The following is a 13,863-nucleotide window of genomic DNA, read 5'->3' on the forward strand; positions in this document are numbered from 1 at the left end:
TCAGTGAACTGAATCTACAAAAATGAATCGAATTTCTGTCAGGAGGTAAATCTCTGTTTTATTGTAAAAGGCATGATAAGAGCCTTTTTGTTTTGATTTCTTTTTGTGATAATACTGAAAAAAAGTGTCATAACAGTTTGCACTCAAAATTAAGTCAATTTATTTCTACATTTCAAGTAAGAGTAACTTCCGATTATCAAGTAAAATATGCTTAACCACTTAATCTGACAATTGGTGAAAGCAATGAGTACGTTTTACCTAATTATACTGATTTTCTTGTTTTATTTAATAGTAAAACTTCTGCACTTTCAGTGGGAATGTCTTGTAAATGGGGCCTGAATTCTCCCAAACGCTTCAAAACATCTTTCATGCAAGTCCCATCAAAATGTGTGTGAAAGTTAGCTGCTGAAAGCAGACTGTGGTCACACCAATTGTGATTTATCTCCTGCTAATTCAGTTTGCAGTTTGCATTGATCACATACATGCTATTGCGTAATACTGTCTGCAAGTGTCAGATTTTGAGGGTTTTGAGGGTTGAATGACCTCTTGTAACCCTGATGCGTCAACCAGTCTGTCACCAAATGTGTGTCATCATCATGACAACTCTTCACATTCTTAGCAAAGACTGCGTAGAATACATCCAAATGTTTCACTGCAGTATATGCAGAACATTATTTCATTGAGTTGCTCTAATTAAAAATGACATCCCAAGTGCTTTCGCTTATGACTCTTTGATTACTGTTGATACCCTCTAGGTGAAAGTGACATTTCTCCTCATCGAGAAAGAAATGCCAATAAAGCTACATGTTCCTGCATTTCACACAAGTGGATTGATTGGTTCCAATCATTTGTTGTGGGAAATAGACACCAGCAACTGTTTAATATGCGGCATTTGTCTCGAGCTCCTATTCCCATGCATTTGCATATAAGTACTTAATCAAATAAAACTTCCCATCGGCAGTTACACCTCGGTATTTCCGAGTCCTGCATCAACTGAAAGGGACCAGGCCCGTTCATGCAAAGTGCCCATTGAGCTGTAATGATTCAAACCACATTACATCTGTCATACCTTACAAAGCGCCCATCGCTTTAAACAGAGTGGAAAGATAATACAGTGAAGCCCATCACACGCCCCGTTGAAAATAATTAATCCGGCATACACGCATTAGGAAACAGACGGAGGAGGCGTTGCAGAATAAACCACGTCAAACGCTCATTTGTTGTCTGGGATATTTGTTACCTGACTCTATGTTGGTGGGTGGTGTGTGTGTCTGTGATTTTGTAAAGAGGCTGTGCACTCTTTCGGCATTTGCAAGATTTTGCGTTCATACTTACAATATACGTCCATACAGGTTTGTAAGCGGTGTCTTTTGTGTGTGACAGTTTATCATTCTTTTCCCGGGAGCCGACTGGATGTTCCAAATCGAGCACAGGCAGGTGTGACATATAAGAAATTTGGTTAGTTGCATAGGAAGACTACAAAACAGAAGGTATCCATTCAAAATGGAAAGGATGAAGCAAGCGAGGGAGTAAGTGAGGCAGATTGAGAGTAGAGATGATAGAAGGGGAGAAAAAGAAAGGCTTTTTCCATTTCAATGGATCAACGAATTTCCAATTTTAACACAAGTCTCATCTGGAATTCAGGCTGCACGATATTAATTTGGGCAAATCAACAGAGAAATTGGGTCACCTGTGAGCTATTCATCTCATGCAGCCTAAACAAATAAGCGATTAAAAGGGGAAAGTGAAAATGGGAGCAAGGAGGAAGACAATAAAAAAGAAAATGATGTAAGTTAGGCGATATAATTGAAGAGTGGAGGCAAACAGAGGGAAAACTTGGGTAAGGATATAAGTAGGAAGATTTAGCAGATGGATGTAGACAGAGAGGAGGATGACAGGGGATGGAGGGGTGGCTCTGAGTGAGAGAGACAGCGGGACTGAGTCCGGAGCCCGATAACAATGTCTGACAGCATGTTTGCATTAAATGCAAAACATGTCTGCTGAATATAAACGGATGTTGGCAGCATGTGACTCAATCAGACTTAAGGGAGGTGACGAGAGGTGAGGGCTGCATTTAGCTCATTCAGGTTGAGAATAATTGTCTTCCTGTAGACACACACACACACACACACACACACACACACACAAACACAAAATGCAGTTTCTGAATAGATTGTGCAAATAAAAAGCACAGCTTGTTGGGAAACGAGATGGGGTCAAATGTGAACTGCTGATGGAAGTTTAGTTCAGTCTTGGTTAAACAGGTTAATGCAGTGTTGAATGTCGTCCACTAAAATGAAGGTGTGACATTCACAGGAGAGACAGAAAGCATCGAAAAAGGAGCATTTACAGTTCTGTGTCTCTTTCCTGTGGGCTTGGTGTTATGCAGAGATGCTTCACAGCGAGAAGGCTCCTGGTTTGAAGCAGCCAGTGGATGGGACTGTGGCGTGGGGACTGGGTTTAGCTCCAGCTGTAGGTGAAGGAGAGGAGGGACACCATGGGAATGACCCAAGACGGCATAAATGTTCATCTTAAATGAGAGGAAATGTGTGACTGCTCTGTCTTCTGTATCTCAGTGGCATGCCAGTGGGATGTCGGGGGAAGACTTCAACCTGAGCAGCACAGAAAGATGCAGGTCACAATAAAAAAAAAAAAAAAACTGAATTGGTTCAATCCAGCTGTGTCAAAGTGTGACGAGTTGAGCTTTTCTTCAGTGATCTCAAATCAACTTGCCTGTTTTTTGATTTTTGTTTTTGTCATGATTCGTTCTCAAACGTTCATATAAAACCAGCTATGCTGTAAAAGGGTAATATTCCTTTCTTTCTTTAGCTTCCCTCAATAATGCCGATGAGTTTACTGGAATACTGGCTTGAAATGTGAGTGTGTTTGATGGACTGACTCTTTTGATCAGCCCACAGATATACCATTGTCATGTTTTGGTTGAACCATGTCCTTTTCTCTCTGGTGGATGAATGGATGGATGGATACATGGATGGATGGATGGATGAATGGATGTAAATGTGAAAGAACTGTGCAACATTCTTACGTCTTCCGCTTCCTCTCCTCACAGGACAGTCCATTGATCCTGCAGTCGGACAGGAATGTGACTGTTAATGCAAGAAATGATCAGGGACAATTGACTGGTCAGCTAACCGTGGGTAAGACGCGTGCACTCGCACACACACACACACACACGCACACACGCACACCCGCTAGCACACTCACACGGAACATGTCTACTCACGCAACACTGAAAGCCATCATTGACTATCAAGACAAACTCTGTAACAGGTGATTCATCGAAGATAGATAAAGCTCTTTTGAGCTCAGTGCTTTTAATCCTATGAGCTTTTCACCTCTTTTTTTGTGTCTACCAATCTAAATACAATCTGTTTCCATTACTGCGTCTCACTGAGAGTGACAGCCCGCTGTTTTCTTTACTGCATCCATCCTCTTATTGGATTAGCGAGGACTCGGTGTCATACGGATGCTGAAGCATGCTCAAGGACGTACAAGGAGGAGGAATTCCTCCATGGCTCACAAACAGTTTAGAATTTGAAATAATTAGCAGCATTATTCAGTTAATATTGTTTTTTTTTCACATCGGAATTGATCATTTTAAATACATAAAAACATGATGGAGTCTTTATGAGCAGTGTGACTATTTTTCTAGTATCGACAGAATGCGGCATAGCAACATAAAGTAAGAAGATCAGTGTCACTGTGGATAATTTGACAACAGGGATAATAAGCTTAAATTGTTTAATTGATCAGGTACAATAGAGAAGAGAAAATCACAACAAAATTAAATCCACGGGATATTTATCCAGTGTTTTGGAATTGAGTGATATAGTGGGAAAGCATTGTCGTATTTGTTACAGTGTGAAGGTACAGTAGCACTTTTAATTGGCTAAACTGGATTCATTTTAATTTTTGTGGCTGCAGAATGATTGACACATTTGCTAAGAGTGTGTGCTTCAGATTCTTTTTTCCAAGATAACTTTTACTTTCAAGGAGTTAACGCTACCGTGTACTGAGATGCTCCTGTTATGAATGTGTGACACATCTGAAAATTACACATTTTACTGAAGTTTACCCGTTTCTGCTTTCTGGTAGTTTTTGAATCCTGTAAATGTCATGAACAATGTTATGATTATGAACTGGAGAAGTATGCATGCCAAATCTTGTCATTAGTGAAAGGAGTTAAATGGTTAAAGGCTATTTGAATCTTTTTCTTCTTCTATTCTACTTTATTTTACTCAGGATTTTGGTAAACTGGAGAAAAATCCCACCTTACTATTTTCCAAAGGGATGTTCAGCCGCAGGTGGGGCAAAGGTGGGGGAACGTTGCTCATGACCCGCAGTGGTATCCGGTCATCTGTGGCATTTGAACCTGCAAAACTCTGCTCACCACAAGCTTGCTTCCCGGACCGCCAGGCCACCAGTACCAGGGGAAAACCCTCGCATGCATGAAGGGAGAGCATAAAATCACCCCTCGGAAAATAGTGTGCCTCTATTTCAATCCATGAAGAGCATTAACCCCTGCTCCACTGTCCGGCCCTCTGTTCGAAACATTTTCAAGAAAACCTTCTAGCTCATATAAAAAAAAATTAAGTTGTTCATTGAATTAAAATAAAACTTATAGTTGTGTACTGTCATTATAAGTCTGCTTTGAAACCAATAGAAGTTAAACTGCCTACATGCTCTTTGATAGCCTGAAAAATTGGAGAATTGGAGAAGAAATGCCAAAGATCTAGACACAGGGGGGGAAAAAGGGGGGAAAGATTGTGCAACTTCATAGCAAAGCACAAAATAAAAGGTTTTTCTATAGGCTATGCACTATAGGATATAGTAAGAACTACTATATTGGCCATTTTCATGTTTTTCAGTAAATAAAGAGAGGGAGAGCTTTCTCACAAAACATTTTCTGTGTTTGTGATTATAACTATTTGGGTTTCTAGACAAAAAAAAAATGTGGAGCAGTTAGACTGGCTAAATGAACTTGTCATATTTGACTTTGAATTGAAATAATAAAGTTGTAATCACGTGACATCAGGAAAAGCAGTATTTAGTTCATAGCCAGAAACTGGAGATTCTTTTTAGTTGGTTGGAAACCATGAAGATATTTCTTGGAGGTAAAATGAATGGTCTTTTTTAAAAAAAAAAGCAGCATTAATGGTAAATTTATTTAGATGTCTTCAAAGTGTTACAATGTAACATCAATCTCAAATGAAAAATCTCTTTCTTCTTGGCCGAGGTGACTTTCAGAGGAAAATCCTACATGACTGGAATTTGTGCTGCTCAGTCACTAATTTATCTTGGACTTAAGTGCTTGTCACATAGCCGCGCAGTAATTTCATTACGCCATGAGGTATCTGCAGTCTGTCATTTTGTTTTCTGTCACTGCCGTCTTAATGTTGTTCTCCTTTGACTGCCCAATGACCTTAACGGTTCCTCATGTCATTTTCATTTGCTAAAATAAGAATAAGTGCGGCGGTAGCCGTCTGTTTAGCCCGGAGGCCTGTTTTTGTTGGGATGGGGCTGCTGCTGAGATCTGGCTGCTTATTGATGCTGTCAGAAACATTTCTCAGTTAGCATGTGATTGGCACTGGTTTTTGGCTCATCCCATGTGCAGTTGGCGAGTGGAAAATTTGGTTTCATGTGGAAATTAAACATGACATGCATTCGATTTCCTCCCAGTGCAGTTGAGTGTTTCACAGATCCTTATTAGGACAATCTGCAAAGTCTGAATGCCTTTTTTTCCCCTTTATCACACTTAAGTTTTGATCACATCTATACATGCTGAAGCGCATTTACACACAAATTAAACGTTTACAAAATTGCTGAATTTAAAAAAATATAGTGGTTTACTTTCATTTCTCTCCAACCGATCTGTCTTCAATATGGCTTCATGCAACTTAAGATGAGTTTGATTCAATTTATGCTTCGTTTTCAGTTAAAAACAAAGGGACAATTGTAACTTCTGTGAAACGGCGCTACTGCACATGCACACCACTGCTGTGGTCAATGGTTCTTCTGCATATGCACAAGTAAATGGACAATAGCAACCATGTCAACAGTCCATATTCTCCTGGAACTTGATCATTTTATGGTTGAGAGTCACCCGGAATAGCAATCCGACTTTGTCATCTTTCCGAGTGTGTGTACCTCCATTGTTAGCATTTATAGTGTGTTGTTCTCTGTGTGCATGTGTGTGGTTTCAATACAAAAACAAACAACTGAATCCACCAGACCAACTCGCTGCTTACATAGTTTTCAGTGTTTTTTTTTTTTTCCCATTTCCATACATCATTTTCAGAACATTTCCATTTAATAGAAATGTTTCGAAAATGATGGAATGTAAATGGAATGTAAAGGCAATGTAATTGCCTTAGAGTCACCAACTTACTTCAAATGCCTATTTTTTAATGTTAAGAGGGAAGTGAGGTACAGAGGACCCTCCTGTTGTCAGATAAAACGACACTGAAGCCCCAGTTATAATGTGGCTGGCAGATGAGCTGGACTTGTATGCTTCAGACTTGGAAAAATGCCTGAGAACACTCCACGAAAATATTTCTAGATTAGAATTATAAAATAAGAAACCAAACGGACGTGTTGTTCTATGACTTCAGGCGGCTGCTGGTAATATGACAGTTCAGGTTGTTGCAGAATTAGATGATCGGTGGTGTGAAGAATTTTCAACCTGACAGGAAAAATAAATAGAAGGTTCAGATAAAAGGCTTGTAGCCAAGGCTTTCCATTTGATGTAAATGCAGCCTATAGATGTTCATCTGCTGTAGGTCGGCCAGGCACTCGTGGCGCACTCGCACACAGACACTCTCCCTTTCTGACACTTTGATGGTTGGAAATCCCTGACAGCTCACCTCCTGCTGCTAACACTCCCCAAAGCTGCTTTCCTCACCAAGAAAAGCACTTTTAATGTCAACGTGTGTCTGGATGAGTGTGCGTCTGCATGCCCATCTCATAGTCAGCAGAATCAGACTTTTTTTTTTTAAAGACGACCAAAAAAATCCGAGTGCAGCCAACCTATTGAAGCTGCAACAGGATGACATAAAGACTGCTCTGTATGCTTGGCTCGTTCACTTCCAGATGCACTTGCTTAGGACAGCGTTTTGAAAAGACAATTTAAACTGGCGCGTGCGCCAACCCCAACTTTTCCATTCTAACACACCTTTGGGTTTCCTGAGAAACAGGAGGAGTCTTATCGATAACAATTAGTGACGTAAACACACACACACCGACACCAAAGACTTCAGCGGATACCAGATAACATAAAGTGGAGGAGAATGATTCCTCTTGAGCTGCAGTAGAAGTCCGAACCTGCACAAGAATTTACACTCACACACACACACACGAACTGCTCATCTCTGTCCTCCTAAGGATACTCAGAAATCCTCAAAGTGAGGCAGTTATTTCTCCTCACCAGACCCTTGCCACCCCGAAAGCAGACAAGTTCCACTCAGTAAACCCCTGATTAGTATTCATCGCTGACTCTCGGCAGAAGAACAGCAGCTCGCGTTAACTTCTGCAAAAAGTACAAGATCAGGAAAGGTGAAACGCCCGCAAACGTGTCGACCACATTAACATAAACCCTCAAGGCATGGGTGCACAAGATTATGGATAATAACACAGAGACACCTGAACTACATAGAGAAAAAAAAAAGAGGAGAAGTGAGGGTGGGTGGGGGCGGGTGGAGGGTCTCAGTGTTGTTTTTAAATCACTAAATGAAAAGAGGACCAAGCAGATATTATCTTAAAAGGTTTAACAACCAAAGCACTGCTTGATTTATTTAAGGACTGCGCAGTCAAACTCCAATCAATTCCTGTTTGAGAATCACACACGCACACACACACACACACACACACACACACACACACACACACACACACACACTCTAACTTTTACCTTGTCTCCTCCTGAGGACTCATCTCTTGAAAGAGGAGGGCTGAGTACACGTGTTGGCCTTGGGCTTCTCATCTCAGTTTTATTGCTCTCGTTCTTTTCATCCCTCCATCCTCTTTTCCTCTGTGTTGCTGTCAGCTAGTTAATGTGAGTGAGAACCTGTCATCTTTGTCTTCTGAATGGCTGACCATAAAGATGATAAGTGAACTTAGAGCTTTGGAGACATAGCCTTTCACCCACCCCAGTGATGATCTCCCAGCATTAGAGCTGTTTTCCAAACGGCACGAAAACACTACAAAATCTGAGACAAGAATGGTGATATTATGGACTGATTTATTTAGAAAAGCTAATAAACTATTTATGAAAAACAACACTTAAAATAAAACCATGAGCCACACTTGGTTCTCATAAAAAATTGCATAATTGTGTTGTAAAAAGGCTTTTTACTCCACCAAAGTGAAAAACACTGATGTACAAAAGCTATTGTCCCCACGGATGTTTTTATCACAAAGTCCTTTTGCAATGATCTTGGTTAATCTGCAATAGTAAGTCACTTAAATGTCTGCCAGCAAAGTGGCAATGGGGAAACCACAGAACGTAATATTGAAAAATACTTAAACTGGCCAGGTCAATTGTTGCTGACAGTTTATTTCCCATTCACTTTTTTCTATACCTGTGTGTGTGTGTGTGTGTGTGTGTGTGTGTCTATATGTGTGTGTGTGTGTGTGTGTGTGTCTGTGTGTGTGTGTGTGTGTGTGTGTGTGTGTGTGTGTGTGTGTGTGTGTGTGTGTGTGTGTGTGTGTGTGTGTGTGCGTGTGTGTATGTGACAATGGGTAAGGAATTTAAAATGTTTCCTCAGGTGTGTTCAGGTGATACTTCAGCACCATGGACAGCACCACATTTACTTTCAACTTCTGAGCCTTTGATTGTTGTTTGTGTGAGTGTGTGTGTGTGTGTGTGTGTGTGTGTGTGTGTGTGTGTGTGTGTGTGTGTGTGTGTGTGTGTGTCTTGGATGTGCTATTGACTTTAATTTTCCTAAGTGTATTGTGCTGATAATAAATGCCCTTTTTGTCAAAGCAGTAGCAGTGCCTCCCATTTTTTACCTGAAAGCACATGTGGTATTTTGTCGATGCCTTCTGAATATCATTTTAAAAATGTATTAGCAGAGGCCAAATTAAATTTGAGGAGACGGAGAACCTAAGTCTTTAATTAATTCTAGTTCTCATCATCTTTAATGTGTAGGAGTAACTATGACTCAACCACCCAGGTTGAATCTGGGATCTCTAGTTGTTGGGAAGGAATCCAGCGGTATTACCTTTTTAATGGAAGCTATTAAATTAATGAACATGAATGTTAATAAAGTAAGCCTGATTAGTTTCAATGATATGGAGTTACAACCTGAAAACGTTATGATCAGCAGAGGATATTAAACATTGATGGGTACACTGAAATAAGAGCAGTTCTGTGAATTGACTAAAACACTGAATGAGATCATTTCACATACTGAAAAAGAAATCTCTAACATGCAGGAATCTGATGAGCCGCCAGTGCTGCAAGAACACAGTTCACACGCGGTAATGCAGAAATAGAGAGCGACACGGGCAGACGGAAGTCAGTTGTAGCATTAATTAGCCACAGCTGATCTGCTGCTGGCTGTTTCTCACAGCCAGAAGCACAATTTACAGGTGGAAAGAAAGACAATGGAGGTCACTCACCACGGCAACAAACCTTCCAAGTTTAAAAGACTTACAATTGGAAACCTTCATTCTCATACACATTTCTTCCCTTTTCTTCCTCACTGGCTCTCTCATCATTTCTTGATCCTTTGTCCTTTTTTACCTCCCACTCTACCTTTGCAGATCATGCACACAGACCTACATTCATCACTTCATTATCTTCACTGTCCTTCACCAATTATGTTCTCTTTTATCTAGGTAGAATCACTCAACTAGTTCAATCTGCAATTTGGCTGATATGGCTCAAAAAGTGGCTTATCGATGTAGCAAAATCATAACAGCAAAAGGCAGATGATGAAGAGAGGTGACGATTCCCATCGAAAGTGAAATCCTTGCATGAGTTGTGGTACTTAGGATTCATCATTGTTGGATTATTAGGTTTATAGCTGTAGAAAAGCAAAAATACAAGGATTTTAATTTGAATTTGTTCTCATTCTGCCTAACATGGCATCGGCGTAGCAGTTAAACAGTTGAATGTCAGCTAAAATTGGTTTCTGATTAGTGTGCGGAGTGAGAACTTGCAAAGCCCTGCATAAAATTCAATTGTTCCATTACACACAGTCTAATTATAAATCTACATCTTTGCAAATCCCCCTCTGAGAAACAAATGATGTACATAACAATCACATTTAGCAGTAATCATATTTTCAGCTGGAGTGAGATCCTTCTGGCTTGGCTGGCGAAGAAACGCAGAGATACTAAGACGTCTGATTCGCTGCTCCCTCATCCAGCGAGCAAAGTTCAGACGGCACGTCTTCCTCATTTCATGGTGCAGCTCCAAGATCAAATCAATGGTTATAATGAGGCAATTAAAAATACATAGAACTACACATTAACAAACTGGAATGTACTTAAGGGGCTATCAAGGACTCCGTAAAGCCATGGATTTACTGACATTGTTGTCATTTATCCATTTTATTGCACTTTAATTGCACAAAGGCTAATTGTGTGAATACAGTTTTTCATGCAATATGGCAAATATCATTGTTTTCATTTGCTCATATGTGTAGGCATGTATTGCCCAAAGGAACAAACTTAATGGAGCATATAAAGTCATCCTTCTGCACCAGTGAGGTGCGGGCTTCATACCGTTCGCTGGTGGTTGGACACAATAATAAAATGACAGATATATAGTACTGTAGGCATGAGAGCGCTCTCCTTGCCTCTGGCATGGCAGGCATAATTCAATAAAGGATGTCTGGTGTAGGTTGTAATGATTTTTACTGTAATAAGGTACAGACATGCAGATTTAATACAGCATCTTAGTAATCAGAGCACATTCAGCTGTTTTACAAGCGCCCACCATAAAAAGAGATCCAAAGATAAAGTAACTCAGTCTCAGTGCCTTCAGACAATAATATTGCATGGTTCTGGACACAATGTTTTTCTCTGCTTCATCGTTTCTCTAGGATTTTTTTTTTTTTTTTTAATTACAGTAATAGTCTGGGGCATTATTTTAAAGAAAATAATCGCCACATAAGGTATGCTGAATTTACTGTTTTATTTCTGCTTCACATTACGTGAACTATAGATTTATTCTTTCTTTTTTTTAAAAAATTGTATAAGGTGCAGCATATTCCTGCACCCGAGTGAATTATTAAGCCATGAACAACAACCATCTGCTTTTCTTTGCTTTGTCTTAGTCCCTGTGTTAATAATAGGACTTTCAAATGTCAGTGAAATGCTCTCTGTTGACATGAGTCAAATACAAACACCACTGCCTGCAGGCAATAAAGCAAATATGTGTTCATGAGCTTGGAATGTAAAAAAAAATGCAAGGTCAACAGAAAAAAGAATTCATTGTCTCATTTATCTTTCAACAACAATATACTGTACACGCCATTTGCTCGACATGGACTCATCAGGAGCTGAGGAAGGCAGTTTCTGCTTTTTTTCTGGTAACATTCTCACTGACCGAACCACACAAATTTGCTTTTGACCAAAGGAAGCAGTCATTCTGTGCTCTGCCTTCTTCATGTGTACATAGCTGAGCTCTATCTTGATTATCTGAGACGTTGACAACCAGTCAGTAAAAGCCAACAAAAACTTTCACTGATAATTTGGAATATTTTTTTTTCTCACTGTCAAAAAACATGAATAATGCAAAGTGTGCCATGAATGAAAAATCCGCCACAAGGTTGAAACAATGAATCACTCTTGCTTTTGGCAAGTTTCTAAACCAAATATTTATAACTGTGTGCATATTAAATTAAAGGAAAGAATGGCCAAGCTCCCATCCGGACCAGCGCTCACTTCTGAAAGCTCGCTGTTTGCCCTTTGGTATTTTCACCACATCACGCTTTCTTTGTCATCACATTAACATTCATAAATATTTGCCTTGACAAGTCGCAGAGGGGTAAAACAGTGCAAGAAATAAACATGTTCTGTGGCAGGTCAGACATGCATGATCTGCAGAGGCCTTTGTCTGAGAGCAACGCATTGCCTAAAAGCAATCGCTGGCACCAGGCCTGCACTGGAAATGTAAAGGTCAATTAATGAAATGTCTAAGTTCAGGCTTACTAAGTTTTTTTTTTTTTTTTTTAATGCAAGATTATTATCTCCTTCAGCTTGTATTTGCCAGGACTCCGCGATATTAGCATAATTATGTTCACAGGGGCATGTAGCTCTCTGAAAAGCTGTAAAGATCTGATGTAGTCTGAGCTGTGGCTTCTTCAACTTTCTCAACAAAGAAAGTAAGGTTGACTCATGCAGAATGAACTCCTCCTAAAATATACTCTTTTTTTTTTTTTTATGGGGGGCATACCTACCCCTGCAATATGATACAGCGCTTGCATAGATGTTTTAGATTCACAGAGGTTGCGTACATGTCTTTAATCACATGTTATTCTACTCATATTAACTACACATGCTCACAATCACAATGCAGTGTACAGAAACCAATCAACATCAAACCGAGGCTAACCACTCCACCACCCTGCTGACCTGTCTGTTGTTAACAGCAGGAAGTAGAGCACATTCTTTTATTATTATTATTATTGAGATACCCTTGATTAAAGCACAACAATCAAAATTTTGTAGTTCTTCCAAAATAACAAAAAAATACAAAAGTTGAGCTTTGCCCCATCAAAATAAATACCCTACAACCTTTTTTTTCCACTTCAACCTGCTGTAATTAATCATTCGGGGAGTTTTCTGTCTAATATCACAGACCTTTGTGAGCCTTTTGACATGTGACCTTCAGAGCTGACAGGTCAAATGTGGTTGTTTTTAAACCCACCACTTAAAAAGAAACATTAATATTTATTTTGAATATTTAACTTCCTGATAGATGCACATTGAATATTCACTATCTCTTAGCTTTAGTAGTTTTTTTTCTTTCTTCCTTTGTAAGGAACATCTGTGGGTTGAGCAGCAGAGACGAGTATGAGTAACATGAAAATGTCCCAAATCTTCTCTGTTTAACTATTTCTTTGGTGGTTGGTTTGGATCATCGAAATCTATCAATCCAGCAATTTATTAATTTAACTAACGGGAGCGTCAGTAGCATGTGGAAGAACAATACACAGCTTCAGAGTATGGCGAAACGTCATGAGGTCATGGGGTGCTGCAGGGTGGTGTAACATTCATCAACCAGCGTTGGTATGGCAGGTAAGCCAACATTTTGTGTTGATCACTCTAGCATGAAGAGCACTCCAAAGTTGATCCAAGTGATCAATGGGGTGAGGTCAGGACTGCTGGCAGGTCATTCCAAAGGCAGCCGTGACTAAAAGATGTTTGGCAAAGATTATCAGACAATAAAGGTTTTCATGGGCAAAACCGACATATTCAGCTCTGCTGCTCATCCCACAAATGCATGTTTCTTACAAATATAGCATAGTTTGAAAGGAAAATAATCCAACTTTAAAATTGGACATTTATTGCAATTAAGCATTGTTACATGAAAAGTACAAAATCGATTTAATACAAATTGCTGAATTTTCTTATTATGTCAGTATTTTTGTTTGTGACTTTGTGTGGCCTGTGTGATTTGATGTGTTAGAAGGAATTAGGAGCACTTATCTACTAAAGGTCAGCACCTAGAAAGTCAAAACAATGGACACACACACACACACACACACACACACACACACACGTGTGGAAGCTGATCCAGTTATGTTGCAAACTAAACTAAAAAGCACCATCCATTCAACAAGTTTGCTCTCATCAATAAACAAAATGAGTCATATTGACCAGATTGTGCAA

The 13,863-nt window shown here is 39.6% G+C and overlaps 1 protein-coding gene across 1 annotated transcript in view; it reads left to right on the forward strand.

The window, feature by feature from the left end:
* LOC115389673 (zeta-sarcoglycan) overlaps positions 1 to 13,863 on the forward strand; it is a 351,214-nt gene that overhangs the window by 268,926 nt on the left and 68,425 nt on the right. The window contains exon 4 of the mRNA XM_030093191.1: positions 3,071 to 3,158. Coding sequence (XP_029949051.1) covers positions 3,071 to 3,158 — 88 coding nt within the window. The remainder of the gene's footprint in view (positions 1 to 3,070; positions 3,159 to 13,863) is intronic.

This window comes from Salarias fasciatus, chromosome 6 (genome assembly GCF_902148845.1).
Source record: "Salarias fasciatus chromosome 6, fSalaFa1.1, whole genome shotgun sequence".
Taxonomy (NCBI): domain Eukaryota; kingdom Metazoa; phylum Chordata; class Actinopteri; order Blenniiformes; family Blenniidae; genus Salarias; species Salarias fasciatus.